At 35.6% G+C, this 19,128-nt stretch overlaps 1 protein-coding gene across 1 annotated transcript in view; it reads left to right on the forward strand.

Moving 5' to 3' along the window:
* The window catches only part of LOC110028783 (DNA topoisomerase 3-alpha), a 152,681-nt gene that overhangs the window by 96,132 nt on the left and 37,421 nt on the right, over window positions 1-19,128 (forward strand). Inside the window, exons 17-19 of the mRNA XM_020730774.1 lie at window positions 14,297-14,349; window positions 14,424-14,517; window positions 14,598-14,684. Of these exons, the coding sequence (XP_020586433.1) occupies window positions 14,297-14,349; window positions 14,424-14,517; window positions 14,598-14,684 (234 nt within the window). The remainder of the gene's footprint in view (window positions 1-14,296; window positions 14,350-14,423; window positions 14,518-14,597; window positions 14,685-19,128) is intronic.

Raw genomic sequence — 19,128 nt, forward strand, 5'->3', positions numbered from 1 at the left:
AAATAGGACGCAATGGAGAAAAATGATTCATGTTGCCGACCCCACTAGTTGGGATAAAGGTTTTGTTGTTCTTGTTGTTTGTTGTTGTTGTGGAAAAACCTAAGTGTTTCCAACAAATGACATGAATCACAGACCCTGATATGTTGACAACTTGAGATGGTTCCTAAATATCATTATGAATGACAACTAAATGTTGAATATTCATGAGATTGTTTAGACAAGAATTTTCACATTGAAATGATTCAAATTTTTATTGATAAAAATGGAAATGAATGAATTTTTTTTTACATTGAAATGATTCAAATTTTTATTGATGAAGATGGAAATGAATATATATATATATATATATATTTAATTTCTTGAAGTTATGTTGACCAAATATTGAGGTATAACTTCATCACACTGTTTCTAGTGGAGGATACATAGTGTGCATGTTGTATCTTGTTATGGTAGTTGGTCTGGTGGCAAATATTCATCATCCTTTTTGTCAAAAATGTCAAGTAGGGGTACAAGAGGGCCTATAAATCAATACATGATCAATGTGGAGGATGATGAAATGAGGGTAGTCCATGAAATGTCTCCTAAAAATGTTAGATAGGCTCAAGGACGTTAGTGGGTTATTGGAAATTTTTTTATGAATACTATTCCATTTAATGTGGCAAACCAATCATCTTATGTTTACATGATATGTTCCATAGGTTTCTATCTTGGAGGCCTTAAACCATCATTTATGTTTTAGCTGAGAACCTGGATAGTAAAGGTAAATAGTATTGAAAAGTCATTGATGGGATTAGAATAACTTGAAAATAGGTTGGAGTGCCTATCATGTCTAATGGTTATTTTGTTATAAAAAATAGAAATTTGATAAATATTTTGATTAATAATTCCAACAATATTATTTTTTCTATAGTTTGTTGAAGCATCACGTCAAGTAAAACATTTAGAGTATATTTTTGGACATATTGTTGGAGGAGATTGGAGAGTCTCTATGCTATAAGTAGTTATTGACAATGCTATTGATTATATGGTGGCTATAAATTGATGGAGAAGACAATCATACGTATTAGACACTATGTGCGATAAATTGTATGGATTTGATTATTAAATAATCTGGAGATCTTCCTTAACCCAGTAATGCTTTAATCAAAGCAAAGAGGATTAGTAACTTTATCTATAATCACTTGTGGATTTTGGCTTTTATGAGAAATTTAATAAGAACTTCTACAACATGCTACAACTGTACTTGCTATGACCTACTTAACTTTACGTGGCATCTTAGAAATGTGGCAACTTTGGAGGTGATAATTCATGGTAATAAAGTTGAAAATTTTATTTTTAATAAAATATTTTGTTTAAATTTGAGTTATATAATAATAAGAACTTAGTTTTTTGTTTAAGTTTTTAAGTAATTGACACGGATAAAAATTTGTTTCTAATTTTCATCTATTTCATGATGGATGTGGCTAAGAAGTTACTCGCACATTATTCGTGACACTCTTGTTGATCACAAGGATACCTCTGACCCCAATAACACTGTGGTAACCGTCCATCTAGTGCGCTGGTCGACGTTGTTGTAGGTTCCACTACCCCCACGGGCAATCTTTCAACTACTCAACCTCCACATTTGACTCCTATGGAACGTCTGTTGGTGGTGGCAGATGAGACTTTTCAAACTTCACCAACTCTATAACCTATCATTGATGTAACGGTTGACAATCTTGTGGTAGAGTGTCCAGCCCTAGGTGTGCCCCAGCTTCAAGTCCAACATTCTACCCTAAGTGAGCTTTTTACTGCGACCCTACCACCTCATCAGATCGAGCAAGCTGTTACTGTCATTCAGGCACATGGGGCTCATGATATGCAACAACCTACACATGTCCGACAATCTTTGGACCAATCCACCGATCAGATGAGTCCAGTCTTCGGATGAGGAATGACAGGTTTACACACCTAGGAAGAAGAAGAAGAATAGTGGTCTACTATAACTCAGGAATTTAATGGATGATACATTGGTTGTTTTGGGTAATGACAATAGACTTAACCTTTTGTTAGTTGGCTCCCTACCTAGATCCAGAGGTAAGAGGTAAGAATACATTGGGTCGTTCTCAAGCTCCCTTTTTATGTTTGAATCTCCGAGTGATTAGAGACTTTTGGAGTAGAGTTTTGCCTAGGTTATAATTATGTTTTTTGGGTATATATGTATTTTTTTGAGGCCGTGGTGTGTGTTGTACGCCGGGTGCTTAGGGTTCCAGTTTGGGCTCTCTCTATCTAACCTGCATCTTTCCTTTCTAATATATTTGCTCTTGGGCTTTTAAAATATATATAATGCACATATAATATTCATGCAATTAGCAAATAGTATACCGGGTGCTTGGGGTTCCAATTATGGACATATAATATTCATTTAATTAGCTAATATTAAATCATATTAAATAATTTTTTAAACAAATATAATAATATGTTAAATAATAGTAATGTTCAACTATCTGAAAGTAAAAAAAAAAGAAATCAAAGATAGTAATTATGAAATAATGAATAATTCTTAAAAATCAAGAATACTCATGAGATTTAGTGAGCAATTAGAGACCAACAGGTGGAAAAGGATATAAATAAATAAGTGATGAATAATTTTTTAAAATTAATAATACTCGTCCGATTTTTTGACCAATTGAAGGCCACGAAATGGATGTAATGTCAAGCGAGAGTGAGTTAAGATGCCACATCAAGAAGCATTCTTTAATAAAAACTTGTGTGCAAGGAGCTACTAGGTCCAACAGGAATCAATGCAAAAGTATAAACTAGCGAATGAGAGCTTGAAGACAGAAACAACCAAGAACTAGCTCCAGCAGGTGAGAACAAAGAACCAATGAGCAACGACTCGATGATTATAAGAAACGGTGAGGAGAAACTAGCATTAATGCCTGAACCAAATGATATTTTGTTTTGATAAGGTACCTAACACAACACTATGATGTGGCATGATTAAGCGGCACAATGTTCACTTTGTTGTAAGGTTGTGCTTCACAAGATTGCAATACTTTGGGCTGATTCGTCGATTTGCTTTGCTTTTAAACTTTGCTTTTAATGCCAATGCATAAGATATTAGTTTATTTGTAAATTTTAATATGTTGAGAACGAGTCAATCAATCTCGAGAATAAATTTAGTTTATACCATTATATGGATATAAATTCTGCTGACTCAATTGAGAGGGCGAATATTGATCTACAACTATAGCATTTAGAAATAAGGAAGCATCTTTGAACTCTGCAATAAGTTAAAAATACATTTACATAATATTTTCATTGTAACTTCTAAAATTTATTGGTTAATATTCCAACAAATTTGTATGCTATTTTAATTATGTATGTATGTATATATATTGTAAGTGGTGGATTCAACTTGGTCATGTCATTTTAGAGGTATTCTAATTTGCTATTGAAATCTTAAGCTTTATGTGCTTGCCATCTAGATGCAAGTGGAATTGGAGTGCATTTAATCAAGACATTTTAAAAGAAATCCTTAGGTTTACGGCATATACAACAAGGGATTAAATGATAGATATTAGAAAAAAAATTGTTTAAGGGAGGGAGAATAGTCATTAGCTTATAGTGACGTGTCATCATATGATGAATGGTTTGTGGATGATCACAATTCAAGTACATAAGTATATTTTAATAAAGAAGATTTTAATGGAGACAAAAGTAAGATCAATTCATCTAATATAAGTGACGCGAAGCGGGATTTCATGCCGTCTCGTGAGTCTGCTATTCACAGAACTCTCGCGATAGCGGGAGGACAGGCTGGGATACTGCCAGGTTAACAATTTTGCATGAATTATGTTCTTTATTTTCTAATTCTTAAATTTTTCTTTCTTTCTAAATATGGTATTTTTGGCGAGGAGACTATATGCGTGCATTTTATTATTTTGGACAACTGACTTTGATTTTATATATTGTAAAGATTGTAATATTTGATTTATGATCTAAGAAGTGTTGTATCTGCTTTCTTTTGTAAGTGGTGTATCTGTATCTTACTTTGTAATGGGTGATAAATCTCACTCACTACTATATCGTTTGACCACTATTTTCAGTCTGAACTATCGTCAAACTCCAACTAGGTGTGCGAATGATCCGATTTCGAGCTGATCTAGGGCGGCTTGAAATCATATCAAAATTTTTTAATCGGATCGAAATTGGATTGTGAATCGATCCTACTAAATTTTGATCCAAATGGGTGTGGATCGATTCGATTCTTGAGCTGGCTCGTGAGCTAGATTAGTTAGGCTCGAATCCGTCTTGGCCTGCCTGACCAACCCCACCCACTAGCAAAAAATGCAATTTTTTGTGAAATGAGAGGATTTGAACCCCTGCCACTTTGCTCAAACACAAAATTCCTCACCAACCGAACTAACAATACATTATGCATGTAAAACTAAAAGTTTAGGTGTTAAATATGTAAATACATAAGAATTTATTTTGATCTCTATCTGATCCCGATCCTTTACTTTGGCTCGTAGCTTGGCTCAAATGGTTCGATCCGATTTCAATTCGAGCTAAAATTCGATCCAATTTTTGAGCAATTTACCATCTTGGAGCCAATTTGACAGCCTTGCCTCCAACCTATTGTCTAGCCGCAAATTTTATCTCCTCTCCCCTTTCAAACGTCATCAACATCACATATGTTATTCCTTTGCTAATCCACAATAATCTCCCGTAAGCCTTACGAGCCCTATAATGGTATCAATAAGTTTGCTTGAATGCATTGAAAAAGATTTCCATTAAATATATTTGATTGAAATTGTAACCATCAATATAGTCATTATTTTAAATTTAATTAATTTTTTCGTTTGCTTTTATTGGTAAGGGAAGTAGTAGATGAATGAAATGGATGATGAGGAAGAATATTGGGAATATATTGATACTGCCAAGGATGAGGTGCGAGAAAATTTTTTTATTATGATTATGATTCTAATGACCACTCACTAAGTGATTGGAGTGGTGGAAATTTTTGAATTTAAATATTCTAATTCTAATGACTTGTTATGTTTTACATTGCTATATGAAGGGGGAGTCTTATTGTGTTGAATTTTTTTTGAATTAATATATTTTTCCATTTTTATCTTGTTTTACCTTCATATCTTATTATATTCTGATTTGATGTTAGGATACTAATATGTGACATTATTTTATATTTCATCACTAATATATATATATATATATATTGAAAAAGCCCAAGGGCTAATTTATTATAACGAAAAAGATACAGAAAGGTTGAATGAGAACACTTAAAAGAAAACTCAACACACACAATACAACACACACAAAACCCAAATAAAGCAAAACTACATAAAGAAAAAATCAAAAAGCCACCAAATGGCGCAAAAGTGCCAGGGACGTCCCACTTTAGTCCTCCCTCTGCCTTTAGTTCTCCGAATTGAGTCTGCTAACAAATTAATAAGGTGAGTGTCATTGCTCAAGTAACCAAAGTATCATCCATCAGATTCTTGAGCTTAAGTAGGTCTCCATTCTTCTTCTTCCTTCTCGATGTGTAGACCTGTCATTCCTCATCTAATGATTTACTCATTTGATCAATAGATTGTTCCAAAGTTGGTTGGACAGGTGTAGGCTGTTGCACAACATGATCCCCATGAACTTGAGTGACAATTATAGCTTGCTCGACCTGATGAAGCGGTAGTGAAATAGTAGAAGTTGTGCAACCTGTAATAACAGTGATATGTTCCATGGCAAGTGGGGTCTGAAGAATCTCCCTCTCACCCACGATAAGAGGTTCTAGAGACGGCTGAATGGTTGTAATATTGTCTGCGAGAATAGTGACGTCTTCGGGGGCATTCTTTTGATGATCATGATGATCAATATTATAACTTGGAGTTGATCAGGAGGAGATGAAATCACTATCTCTGGCGAATCACTATGCTTTTTTGGTCTGAGGTGTGGATGTAGATAGTGACATTGAGAACTGGAGTGGTCGAACATACGACAGTTTTAATAATACGAAGGAAAAGACTTAATCACTAACTTTTGCCAATACCAATGATGTTGTGTGCTCATCCAAATTTCCTCAGAAGCAGATGAAGTGATGTTTCTTTCAACAAGTACTCAGGCTTCTGATGAACGAAAAGATTAAAAGTAAGAATGTCCGTTTTTAGTGGCTTACTATAAGCTGAGACAATATCGTACAAAACTTTTTGCGTAAAATAATGAAATTTCAGACTAGGGAGGCGAATCTAAACCGGAATGATCGGAGGTTCCGTCTGATGGTCAAAATCCACAGGTCATTTCAGAATCTTCAATGCTCTGTTATCAATCCAGGTTATCCTTCTAGCAAATAAACGCACGTAATCCTCTTCATTATTAATTTGTATGAGAATATGTCTTCCATCTAACAGTCCAATTTTTCACTTCCCAACCAGTATGAGAATGTGTCTTCCATTTGAGAAAAAGCTCAAATTTCTTACGAATCAACTCCATTTTGGGATGACCATACAAAAATTTTTCAACTAAATTCAGTCGACAGGAGGAAGCAAGTTGAAGACCTTCAACTTCTGTAAAAAAGATGACAGACTTACCATTCTTCCTTCCAGGTTTTTTGATATCCTCCTCTCACTCAAACGAATGAGGGAAATAACACGATTTAGGTGTAACTGAGGCGGCTTTGACACCCGCAAGAGCAGCAACATACAATCTGTCCGAAGCCATCCCCAATAAATGGAGGTGTGACGTTAAGAACAGTGAAGAAAGCAATGAAGAGCAAAGTCATAATCTAGAAAGTCCAAATCCAGAAAACAGGAAGCAAGAGCGAAAACCCCACAAATTCTGCAGACGCCTTGCAGGCTGCAACGAACAGAAAGCAGCTCGCCCAAATCGCAGAAGCGGATGACACCTCTGCGAAACCACGTCGAGCAGAGCGCAGAAGCGGACCATGCGAAAACAACTCGAGCAGAGTGGCGACGATGAAGGAGACGCGGCGCAGAAAGCGAATGCGATGCGGCAAACAGAGCAACGCAGCCCGCCGAGTCCAAAGCGGCAAACGACGTGAGAAGCCGACTAGGAAGGTTAAGTAGAGACGAGAGAGATATCGAAGCAGACGCTAGGGTTCGCCGTGAGGCAATCATCACTAGTATATATATATATATATATATATATATATATTAAGAAAAAGCCCGAGGGCAAATATATTAATACAAAAAAGATACAAAAAAATTGTATGAGAAAACCTAAAAGAAAGCCCAACTCATACAATACAACACACACCAAATCCAGATAAAGCAAAAATACAAAAAGGTAAAAACCAAAAAGCACAAAAAGGTAAAAACCAAAAAGCACAAAAAGGCACAAAAGTGCTAGCGACGTCCCATTTTAGTTCTCCTCCCTCTAGTTCTCGGAAGTGAGTTGGCTAACAAATTAATAATGTGTGTACCATTCTCCGTAGTAACCAAAATATCATTCATTAGATTACTGAGCTCAAGTAGATTTTCATTCTTCTTCTTCCTCCTATATGTGCAGACTTGTCATTCCTCATCCGATGATTGACTCATTTGATCAGTAGTTTCCAAAGGTGGTCGGATAGGTATAGGTTATTGCACATCTTGATCCCCATGAGCCTGAGTAATATTGACATCTTTCTGGACCTGATGATGCGGTTGTGAAGCAGTAGAAATATTTTCACCTATCTTATCAGTGATAGGTTCTAGGACATGCGGGGTTTGAAGAAACTTCTCTCCCTTACGATAAGAAGTTCCAAAGACGAAAAATCTACAACTGGGGATTGAATAGTTGTCAAATTGCCTGTCTGAGCAAGAGGAGATGGAATCACAACCTCTAGTGGAGCAGTTTGCTTTTTTGGTTTGAGTTGGGGGTGTAGATGGTGACATTGAGAACTGGAGTGTCCGAACATACGACAGTTTGAACAATACGACTGAAAATGTCCAATCTCTACCTTCTGTCAGTATCCCTGGTGTTGTGTGCCCAACCAAATTTCCTCAGATGCAGGTGAAGTGATGTCTCTTTTAACAAGTATTCTGGCTTCAGAAGGACAAGACAAATTAAAAGTAGAAATGTCCTTCTTGAGTGACTTCCCATAAGCTGAGACAATAGAGTACAATAAATTTTGAGAAAAATAATGAAATTTCAAACCGGAGAGACGAATCCAAACCGGAATGATTAGCGGTTTCGTCTGTGGGTCAAAATCCGCAGACTATTTCAGAATCTTCATTGCTCTGTTATCAATCCATATTATCCTTTTAGCAAATAAACGCATGTAATCTTCTTCATTGCTAATTTGTATAAGAACGTATCTCCCATCTAATAATCCAATTTTTCATTCTCCAACAAGCTGCATACGTTCAAATTCTTTGTGAATGAGCTCCATTTTGTGATGTCCATATAGAAATTTGTCAATCAAATTCAGACGACAGGAGGAAGTAAGTTGAATACTTTCAGCTTCCGTAAAAAAGATGGCGGGCTTCTCATTCTTCCTACCAGGTTTCTTGAAGTCCTCCGCCCACTTAAACGAAGAAGGAAAAGATGATGATTTTGGTGTGCTTGAGGCGTGGACATCGGTAAGAGCAGCTGCATATGATTTGTCCGAAGCCATCCTCTAGGACAGACTTTTAAAGAAGAAAGCAGACGAGCGCAGAGAATGCAGGAATCAGAGTAGTTCCTGCGAGGTTGAGCCGCAAAAGTGCAGAGAATGCAGGAAACGGAAGTTCCCGCAAGGTTGAGCCGCAGAGGGACGAGCGCAGAGAATGCAGGAAGCAGTTCCCGCGAGGTTGAGTCACAGAAGCGAGCGGCGAGACGGGCCGCAGAGGAGCGAGCCTCGTCTCAGAGAGAGCCGGAGCAGGAAGAAACGCGAGAGACGAACTCGAGCGCGAAGAACAAGCGAGCGAGAGAGATCGAAGTCATGACTGTTGCTAGGGTTCGCCATTGGGCGAAACCCTAGCAGAGCCGAGCAATGACGATATATTATAGAAAGAGCAACTCATGGCTTCTTACGTGTTAATTTCAAAATATGCGATTACAAAGATTTTTGAGAAAATCAGGATCCCCTCTATAAAATAAAAATAAAGCATCCTAGGGGATCCGTTTTCCTCAATACAATTCCACCCAAAAAGGATAAAAAGCGTATCCAAAAAATATATATTCTTTTTCTTTTTCTGTGTAATTTATTTATTTTGTGGTTTACATCTCAAAACTTATTGTCTTAAACCTCGCCTCACGGACATAAACCTTCTTAACGCCCAACTGTGTAATTTTAAATCGTGGTTTATATTGCATTAGTTCTTATTACCAGGTTTGTGTGATTCGGTGTGCTGGAGTCATGTTGAGTGCTGCCCTATTTAGCTTTTCTTTTTCCTCATGATTATCATTCTCTAAGAGGTCAAAGTGTATCAATAAGGTGATGGGGGTGTCTGTGGTTTTGATGAAGCTTCTGAAGATTGAATGAGGGGCGATGAGATATGCTCATTATTTATGAGTTTGATGAAAAATGATGGTGGATGGTCAAATAAGTTCTAAATTTGAAATTTCATTCCTTGAATTTCTCTCCAAAATTTTGTGTTTGAGATAGTTGGTTTCCAAGTAAGGTTATGCCCATGATATTATAGATTTTTTTTAGTGGTTGCGACATGCATTTATATCCTTTTGGGTTTGGAGAGTATCCAATAAGCGTTCCTTTGATAAATTTAAGGATTATTATGCTCTTGCTTTGAGAATGTATGAGAATTATACAAAACACACAAAATTTTGGAGGAAGTATAGAAATGGTTTTGTTCTTGGTAAATGAATTAAGGGGTTGAACATGAATTGGATTTTAAGCACCCTTGAGAATATTCAATGAATACATATTTAAGGAGAACGATAGAGACCTAGTCACTTGTAAGAGGAAATAACTCTATTTTGTTGAGAAGTGTTGATATAAGAGCTTTGATGGGTAATTTGGTAATGTTGGAGATAATTTTTGTAGACCAGTTCAAATTATTCTTTAAAATTGTTTCTTTTTAGGACTTGCGTTATGGACCAAAATTTAGTGTTCATTTTTATGTTGAAAAATTTAAAAATTCAACTTGCCTTCGATTTTTCTTGCATGATGAAATAGAAAGGAGAGCAGTGTTGTGATTTGTATTTGTGAGTTTTCTTTTTGAAATTTTTTTCCAATTCATTTTTTTGTCGTTGAGTTTTCACATTCAAGTTTTCCATTTTGAAGTTGATTTTTAGCTTTTTTGTAGTCACTACCATCTTTTTTGTGGTAGTGCATTATTTTTTTTCCATGAGGATTCTTCACATATATTTTTACCACTTATGTTAGAGGAAGATTGGCTTTCAATGTTGGTAAAGAACCTGTCACCATAGAAAAGAGACTTTATTTTGAAGAGTAAGATGAGAAGCTGTACAAAAAATGTTAAGAGAAATGACTATCAATTAAGAAAATAAATATGAAATCTTGAATTAATTACACATTCGAAGTGGAATGATGATTTTTATGATTTATTGGATTGCTATAGATGAAAAACTGTAGTTTATAGATTGTCGGATTGCTGGAAATGGAAGATTAATGTCCATAGGGTGTTGGATTGGTATATACGGATAGTAGTTGTTTTATTGGGCCACATATTTTGTTGTTTTATTTTTGTAAATTATTTTATTTACTTTTTTTTCTCATTTTTTTTGAAAATATTATTTTTCTTGTTTTCTTTGCCTTTCACACATTTCATTTTTTTTGGCCTCGTGCAAATTGAGTGCTCTGATTGGAGTTGCTACAAATTATTCTACTGTTGCATGCCTTTATAGATTTTAGGTTGGGTTGATCAAATTAGATGACGGCTTTCTTGAATGCGAAGTTTACTTTCCACAATTTGAGGTAAAAACTCCTTGACATATGGGTTTGGTTTGTAGTAACCCTCATTTGCAAAGCTCTTCAGGGGAACACAATTCCATAAAAAAATTTATTTTCTTAAAATATTATAAGGGACCACGTCTTAAGAATGTACCAAACAATTAGTAGTCATTTTTGTTTTCTTAAATTAGGTTTTTTTTTCCTTTTTAATTTGTTGTAGTTACACAAAACCTCTTCTGCGTCATGCGATATTATTTTCTATATGTTTTGGTGGTAGTCCCAGATTGATTAAACTGAAGCTGTTAAAACTGAAATAAGTAGATATTTCTGAAGATATTACAATGGTCTATTTTGCTTTTATTAGCTTCTTTGGTTATACTAAAGAGGCCAGACCTGGATTTGTGGTTAGTTAACTATTACGAGGGTGTCTAGCTTAAGGGCAAATTTGTCTTTTATACGCATAAGGGCAATTTAGTCTTTTATTATTATTGTTGTTGGTATAAATAGACTTATTATGTCTAGGGTTAGTTTTCATGCATGAGATTGAGTTGTGACTCTTAGGTTTAGGTCTTGGGAGAGATTTACTACCTTTCGAATTGTAGGAATTGGGAGAGATCGCGTACCTCTCGAATTGTAGTTGTTTATCTTTTGTATTTGTGTGAGTTGTTAGGATCATTGAAGTAAATATTCGTGTTTGTCCTAATTTTCTGTGGAAAGACGTGCTGGTTTCTGTCTCAGATCATAACAAATTGGTATCAGAGCCTAACCCTAGATCTAGTAGCCCCCGGCCTTCTTTGTTGGTTCCAGCGGCCACCTCCCTTTCCAAGCAGCCAGTCTCCCCCTGCTTTTTGTGCCGCTGATCTGCGGCTTGTGCCAATATCAACGCCGATCTACAACTTAGTAGAAAGAAGTCTCCTTGTAACGTCGCTGATCTGCAGCTTAATTGTGCCAATATTAATGTTGATTTGTAGCTTACATGTAGCAAAAAGGAGTCTACTTGTAACGTCGTTGATCTACCATTGATTTACAACTTCCTCTGCCGCTGATCTACATCTTACCTGTTACTATTCAGATCGACGACCGACATACATTCTCGTGATATAGACACACACATCAATCGACAGGATTTCAGTGTGCGGGTCTTTTCGTGCTTTGCGATCAAAATTTCTTCTGAGTGATGACAGGAAAAAGAGTGGATGATTTAAAGAACAAGTTGGAGGAAGAGATACAACCAAATCAGATCTGGGATGGAAGAAAGGTTCGCCACTATAGATGATTGATTTTCTTCCATGGAAAACCGAATGGAAGAATGATTTGAGATCATGGGGGAAATTCGAGAGTTGCTAATGATGCTCATTGAAATGCAATCCAAGAACCCATCGACAGCTGAATTTATAAACTTTAATCAAAAGTTGATTGGAAAATCCGTGGCAAGATTGAAAGGAAAAGAGATCAAATGTGAGGAACAGGAGGGGGAAAACATCCACCATCATAAAGGTCCTCTCAGGAATTCGATTAGGGGTAGATTAGAAATTTCTGATGGAGATAGTTTGTCAAAACATGGAGAAGGGATTATGCCAGAGGTTTGGAGGAGCACGAGAAGGGAGAGAAGCAGAGAGGGGATATATGGTCAAACGGAAAAGCTGTACCCTCGATACATGGAAGGAAACAACGGAGGAAGAGGAAGTTGGGTTGGAGATGTTAGAGTTTGGAAGTTTAAGATGCCGATTTTCAAGGGGGAAGATGCACATGGGTGGGTGTACTTGGCGGAGCGATACTTCGCGTTGAATGGGTTGGATGGGGAGGAGAAACTCATGGCGACAGGATTATATTTGGAATATAGGGATTGTTTGTTGGAATGTTTTTGAGTCATTCTGGAAGGAGACTTACACGAGCTATTCTATGTCCTGACTCAGGAGGGGAGATCATGGACTATAGGGACTGTGGGCGATTTTTGATGTAGGACTGGTGGGGAATTTTATAAAGGGCTTAAAGCCCGACATACGGACAACACTCTGATTGTTGAGACTACGGAGATTGAGGGATATGATGGAGCTAGCCGAGGTTGTGGAGGATAAGAACCAGATGAAGAAAACCAGTAGAAGCAGCACAAATGAAGTATCATACGGAACTGCTGCAACCACGATGGTGGCAAAAGTTCAAACAGTGGAAGCCCAGAAGGAGGCTGCATGAAACACAAATAATGGACCACGACTAGGAGCAACACGCAATCATCTTATAGAGTCAGAGTATTCAGAGAAGCAAGCGAAGGGGTTATGTTTTCGGTGTGATGAGAAGTTTATCCCAGGACACTGTTGCATGGATCGAAGACTATAAGTTCTCATAGTACCGGATGAAGAGGGGGGGGGGGGGGAGAAACAAAAAATGAAGAAATAGAGACAGCTGCGAGGGAAGAGGAGGAACACTCATTTTTTCCCAACTTGAGTACAAGGTGTCTTTCGGATGGAGAGTATTGTTATGACGGTGCCTATCCTAAGGACAAATTTGTTTTTTGTACGCCTAAGGGCAATTTAGTCTTTTATTATTATTATTCTTGTTGGGTATAAATAAATTTTTTATATCTAAGATTAGTTTTTATGCATGAGATTGAGTTGTGAGCCTTAGTTTTAGGTCTTGGGAGAGATTTCATGCCTCTCGAACTATAGGAATTGGTAGAGATTGCGTACCTCTCGAATTGTAGGTGTTTATTTTTTGTATTTGTGTGAGTTGTTTGGATTATTGTGTGTGAGTTGTTTTTGTTTGGATTATTGAAAAAAATATTTGTGTTTGTCATAATTTCGTGTGGAAAGACCTGCCGATTTCTGCCTCAGATCATAACAAATTTGTATACCTAACAACAATAATAATAAAAGGCTAAATTTTCCTTAGGCATACAAAAGATAAATTTGTCTTTTGGCTAAGCGCCATCATAACATTAACTCAATTACGAATTATGTCATTGGTTAGTTTGTTTAATGTACACGTTTCATCCTTTGCCAATAGGGATCTAATCACCGTTCAGTTTTCTATATGAAATACACAGCTGAATTTAGAGTCCCTAAATGATAGATTTATTATTTATTTTTCAGTATTGACCTGATATTTATTAGTAGAGTTTTGGTCACCTTTATTGTAGGTTAACCACAATTTGCCGCTTATATTGGACTAGCAAAGCTAATGTTAAGCATAAATAGGCTCTCGTGTCTCTATAAGTGCATAATTTGTGCGAGAGGATTCAGCCAACGTGTGGTTTAGGAGGGAACACAATCTTATGTCTATGTTGTATAGAGGATATTTCCATGATTTTAATTCGTGTCCTCCAAGTCATAGTGGATGCTACCTAACAGTCAGCTGATTATTCATCTCTGCTATGCCTTATTTGCTGTTGTTTTATCAATTTATGGTTTATTTGATAATTTGGTTTGTGCCTTTTATTATCTTCAGGCAAGACTGAACAAAATAAAGCTCCTTGATGCAATGGAAATGTTCTTTGAGAGGTATTTATTTTTTGCCCCTTTCATCTTCCATGATTCATGTTTTCCCAAATCCTAACTCATTCTGTTTTCACTAGATCTGGCAGATCTGGAGATACACAAAATTTTGGAGCGCCTGTGAAGCCATGCAGTGTTTGTCATGAATCAGATATGTTACTTAAACGTAGGCCGGTAATAATTTAACTGATTTGTAAGTATAGAGAAAATTATTCTGGAGACTTTTTGGTCCTAACAGTTAGTTGTATTAACAGAATGGTGATTTCATGGTCGGTTGCCAGCGTTTCCCTCTTGTGAGTTTGCCTTTATCAGTTTTGCAAGCCATCGAGAATATTGCATCAGTAATGTAGCACTGCACTACTCAAATCAGCAGTAATTTATTTGGTTCCATTGCTTTTGACAAATATGAATGTTTTGCTTGGTAATATAAAAACATTGCGAAGAAGCTTGCAAAATAACTGACTTAGTTAAGATAACTGCGCTGATGTACGACATTAGCTATTGCTTTCTGACCTAATTTTCTCCAAGGATGAATGTTATGCATGGTACCAATTATATTCTAAACTTCTAAGCGATGGTACCAATCATATTCTAAACTTCTAAGCGCATGCTTTTAAGGGTAAATGACCAACTGATACTGTATTCAAAACTGCTGGTGTTGTGATTGTGTAGATTTGATGAGCATATGCTTCTGAAATACAAGTGTGGATTAAGAAAAGTATCAAGAGTCTCTTTGGTTGGAGGAATTTTGATTGCATTAAATCCTAACTGAAGTAGTTTTAGAAATTAAAGTGTTTGGTTTGCTGAAAAGTAAACTCAGCATTTTGGGGAGGAATTTGAAATTCATCATTTTGCCATTGATCTCGGCAACACCTCCTCATGTGAGCTTGTATCATGTTCTCTCCTTCCTAACAGGCCGTCGTTCAGCACCTCCCACGGCAAGCTCTCGTCACATTTGTTCTCTATTACATGTCGTTGATCTTGTCAATGCCCGCCCAATGAGTTTCACATCTCTACCCTTCATACACTGCCAATCCGACCTACACTCCTCCCAATAGCCTCATGTCACATCCTTCCTTTCCTTACACCACCCCACATGAAACCCCAACTCACTGAACTTCTACCACGATTTTTTCTTTCTTTCTTGTTACCGACACCTGGCTTAGTTTACTCCCATCCAAACTTGAGAATATCTTCTGAATTTATATTACACCTGGCATCATTAATTCTAAAAATTTACAAATAATTTGGTTTTAAGGGTTGAGCTTTTAGTTTGGAGCTGAGATGATTTTAGTGTAATGCCTCGTTTTGTCTACCCGAGGAGAGGAATTGAAGAGTCTAAGAAACCGAAGAAGAAGAAACGAGGAGTCGGGAAAAGCCGGAAGGTAGGAGAGGGAACTTGGGGATGGAAAGCCAATGAGACGACTTCGCCTATATAATGATGCGATAAAGGCAAGTTTTACTTACTCGAGAGTCGAGGGACAGATTGAGGTGACAGGTTGAGTTCGTATGTTCGTGTGGGAGGAAGTTTTTTCAAGCAGAGGCGTGATGCTAGGGTTTCACCAAGCCAACGATGGCGAATCACGACATCTTTGTGAGCAAAGTAGGTGAGATAAAGGCGACAAAGAGCGGCTGGTGCAGAGGCCAAGCAAGGCGATGTGAGGAAGGGGATGTGTGTGGGAGAGCCGAAGCAGGTCCCATGTCTGCGAGTTTGGGTCGATCGAATTCATGAAAAGGTAAAATATAATGCTTTTATTTAATTGATTGTATATATATATATATATATATTATAATATTAATAAAAATTTTATAATTTAAGACTTGGAGGTGATCAAAAGGTAATGAAATGTATGAGCTAGATGAAGAAGATTGATCTTAGCAAACTTCAGCAAGGAAAATTTAAGTTTATATTTAAATTAATGAATTTTAATAGCAAAATAAGGTTAATTACGTTTTCCTAAAGAAAAACAATGAAAATTTAATACTTAATTAATGTAAATTTAATACCTAATTAAAATGATAAATAATTAAAGTTTTGTAAGATGAATACCTTTGTTAGGCTTTCAAATTTAAAAGTGTTGATGTGATGACAAATAATATAAAAAATTAATCGACGTCAAGATAAATACTCATGTTCTTTTATTATGATATTTTACTTTCTTTAGACCAGTTGCTTTAATTTATATTTTCATTAGTTATATTGTAGTTGCTACAAACTCGGAATTTTTAATTTTAGTGGATTTTTTTCATATTATAGGAATGATATTCGTGCACAACATTATCTAATGATTTTTAAGTATATTATCTCATACGCAAATGAGAATTAAACATATTTTAGTAGAAAATTTTATTATATTGTTTGTATGCGCATGACTGACTATAATAGATGCACCCATTGATGTTACTAGTGGGAGAATATTAAGGTACTCGTGCATGTATATGGAAAAGGATATTGATAATAAAGTACCTTAAGTGATATAATTTTTAGGTGATATTCGTGTGACAGTGGTCTAGATATAGAGTGATATTGATATGATAAGTGTTAGGGCGTCCCCTGGAAGCGACGCGTTGTATAACCTGAATACAGTGAAAAGTGTGCAAGGGCCACTACACCGGCGCCCGGGTGTCGGGTGTAGTGTTAAATAAGTAGTGTTAAATAAGCAAGGGTTCCCACTTTACTGGCCATTGCGGGTAAAAAAGTTAGTCCATGAAACTTATGAAACTAATATTAGGATAGGATCTTAGAATATAGGTACTCTCAATGGTAAATTAATGGAATTAATTGATATTATGATTCGTAGGAAAATTAATATCTTATGTATTCATGAAACTAAGTGGGTTGGAGAAAATGCTAAGAAGATTGATAATTTAGGTTTTAAACTTTGATATTCTGGTAAGAGTCGCACTAGAAATGGTGTAGGTGTTATTATAGATAAGAGTTTGAAAGATAATGTTGTAAAAATTAATAGAGTTGGTGATAAAATTATAGCCCTTAAGATTATCATTGATACTAAGATTTTTAATATTATAAGTGTTTATGCTCCTCAAGTAGGTTTAGATACAGGTTCTAAAGATAAATTTTGGAATGAATTAGAAGACTTAATACAAATGATACCTCTTGAAGAAAGAATTTTTATTGGAGAAGATTTAAATGGACACGTCGGTAGAGTGGTAGAAGATTTCAGAAATATTGATGGTGGCTACGGTTTTTGAGTAACTAATGAAGAGGGTAGAGCTATTTTAGATTTTGCTTTAGCGTATGATTTTGTTATTACTAATACTTTATTCAAGAAAAGAGATGAACATCTTATTACTTATAAGAGTGGATCTAATAGAACACAAATTGATTATTTTCTTATGAGAAGAAGAGATCGTCGCGATTGTAAAGATTGTAAAGTTATTCCAAGTAAAAATTTAAGTTCCTAATATCGTTTATTAGTTTTAGATTTTAAGATTATGAGTTGTAAAATAAAAAATACTATGACTCTTCATTATAGAATTAAATGGAGAAACTTAAAAGACAAATAAAATTATTTTTATAAGTAAAATTTAAGATTTCAAAATTTGGGATATTCATGAAGAAGCAAATGTGATGTGGGATAAAATAACAAATACTATTAAACAAGTAGCAAAAGATGTGCTTAGAGAATCAAAAGAAAAAGTATTTACAAATAAATAGTTGGTGGTGGAATAATAATGTGAAAGAAAAGATAAAATATAAGAAGTTATGTTGTCTAAAAGAACAATCTGTGACGCTAAAAATTCTGTTTTCAATCATTTTTATAATAGATTAGATACTAAGGAGGGTGAAAAATATATGTATAAGCTAGTCAAACAAAGAGAAAAGAAAAGTAAAGATTTAACTCAAGTAAAGTGTATTAAAGATGAAAATAAAAAGGTGATTTTCTTAGAAAAAGATATTCAACATAGGTGGGTGAATTACTTTGATAAACTTTTTAATGAAGTTTCTAAAAATACGATCTACCTTAGTGATTTTAATATCGTGAATAATATAATAAAACGTTTCATTTTTACCGTTGCATTAACAAAAAAGAAGTTGATGAGGCTTTAAAGAAAACCAAGGGTGGAAAGTCTGTAGGACCTGATGATATCCCAATTGAAGTGTGAAAATATTTGGGAGATTTGGGAGTTTCTTGGCTTACTAAACTCTTTAATATTATTTTAAAAACTAAAAAGATGCTTGAGAAGTGGAGGAAGAGTATTTTGATCCCCATTTTTAAGAATAAAGGGGATGCACAAGAGTGTGCAAATTATAGAGGAATTAAGTTGATGTGTCATACTTTAAAATTATGGGAGAGGGTAATTGAACATAGGTTAAGATGCATCACGAAAATTTCTCATAATCAATTTGGATTTATGCCTGGCAGGTCTACTATGGAAGCTATACATTTATTGAGAGGTTTGATGGAGAAGTTCAGAGATAATAAGGAGAATCTACATTTGATTTTTATTGATTTAGAAAAAGCTTACGATAAGGTTCCAAGAGATATCCTTTGGAAAGTTCTCGAGAAGAAATGTGTTGATATGACTTATATTCAAGTCATTAAAGATATGTATACTAGAGCTGTTACTTGTGTTCAAACTGAAGGAGGATTGACAAAATATTTTCCTATTTCTGTTGGTTTACATCAGGGATCGACTTTAAGCCCATATCTTTTTGCTTTAGTTATGGATGGTCTTACTGGACATCTACAAGAGGATGTACCTTGGTGTATGCTTTTTGCTGATGATATTCTTCTCGTGGATAAAACGAGAGAAAAAGCC

The sequence above is a fragment of the Phalaenopsis equestris genome, unplaced genomic scaffold (assembly GCF_001263595.1).
Source record: "Phalaenopsis equestris unplaced genomic scaffold, ASM126359v1 Scaffold000531, whole genome shotgun sequence".
Classification (NCBI taxonomy): Eukaryota; Viridiplantae; Streptophyta; class Magnoliopsida; order Asparagales; family Orchidaceae; genus Phalaenopsis; species Phalaenopsis equestris.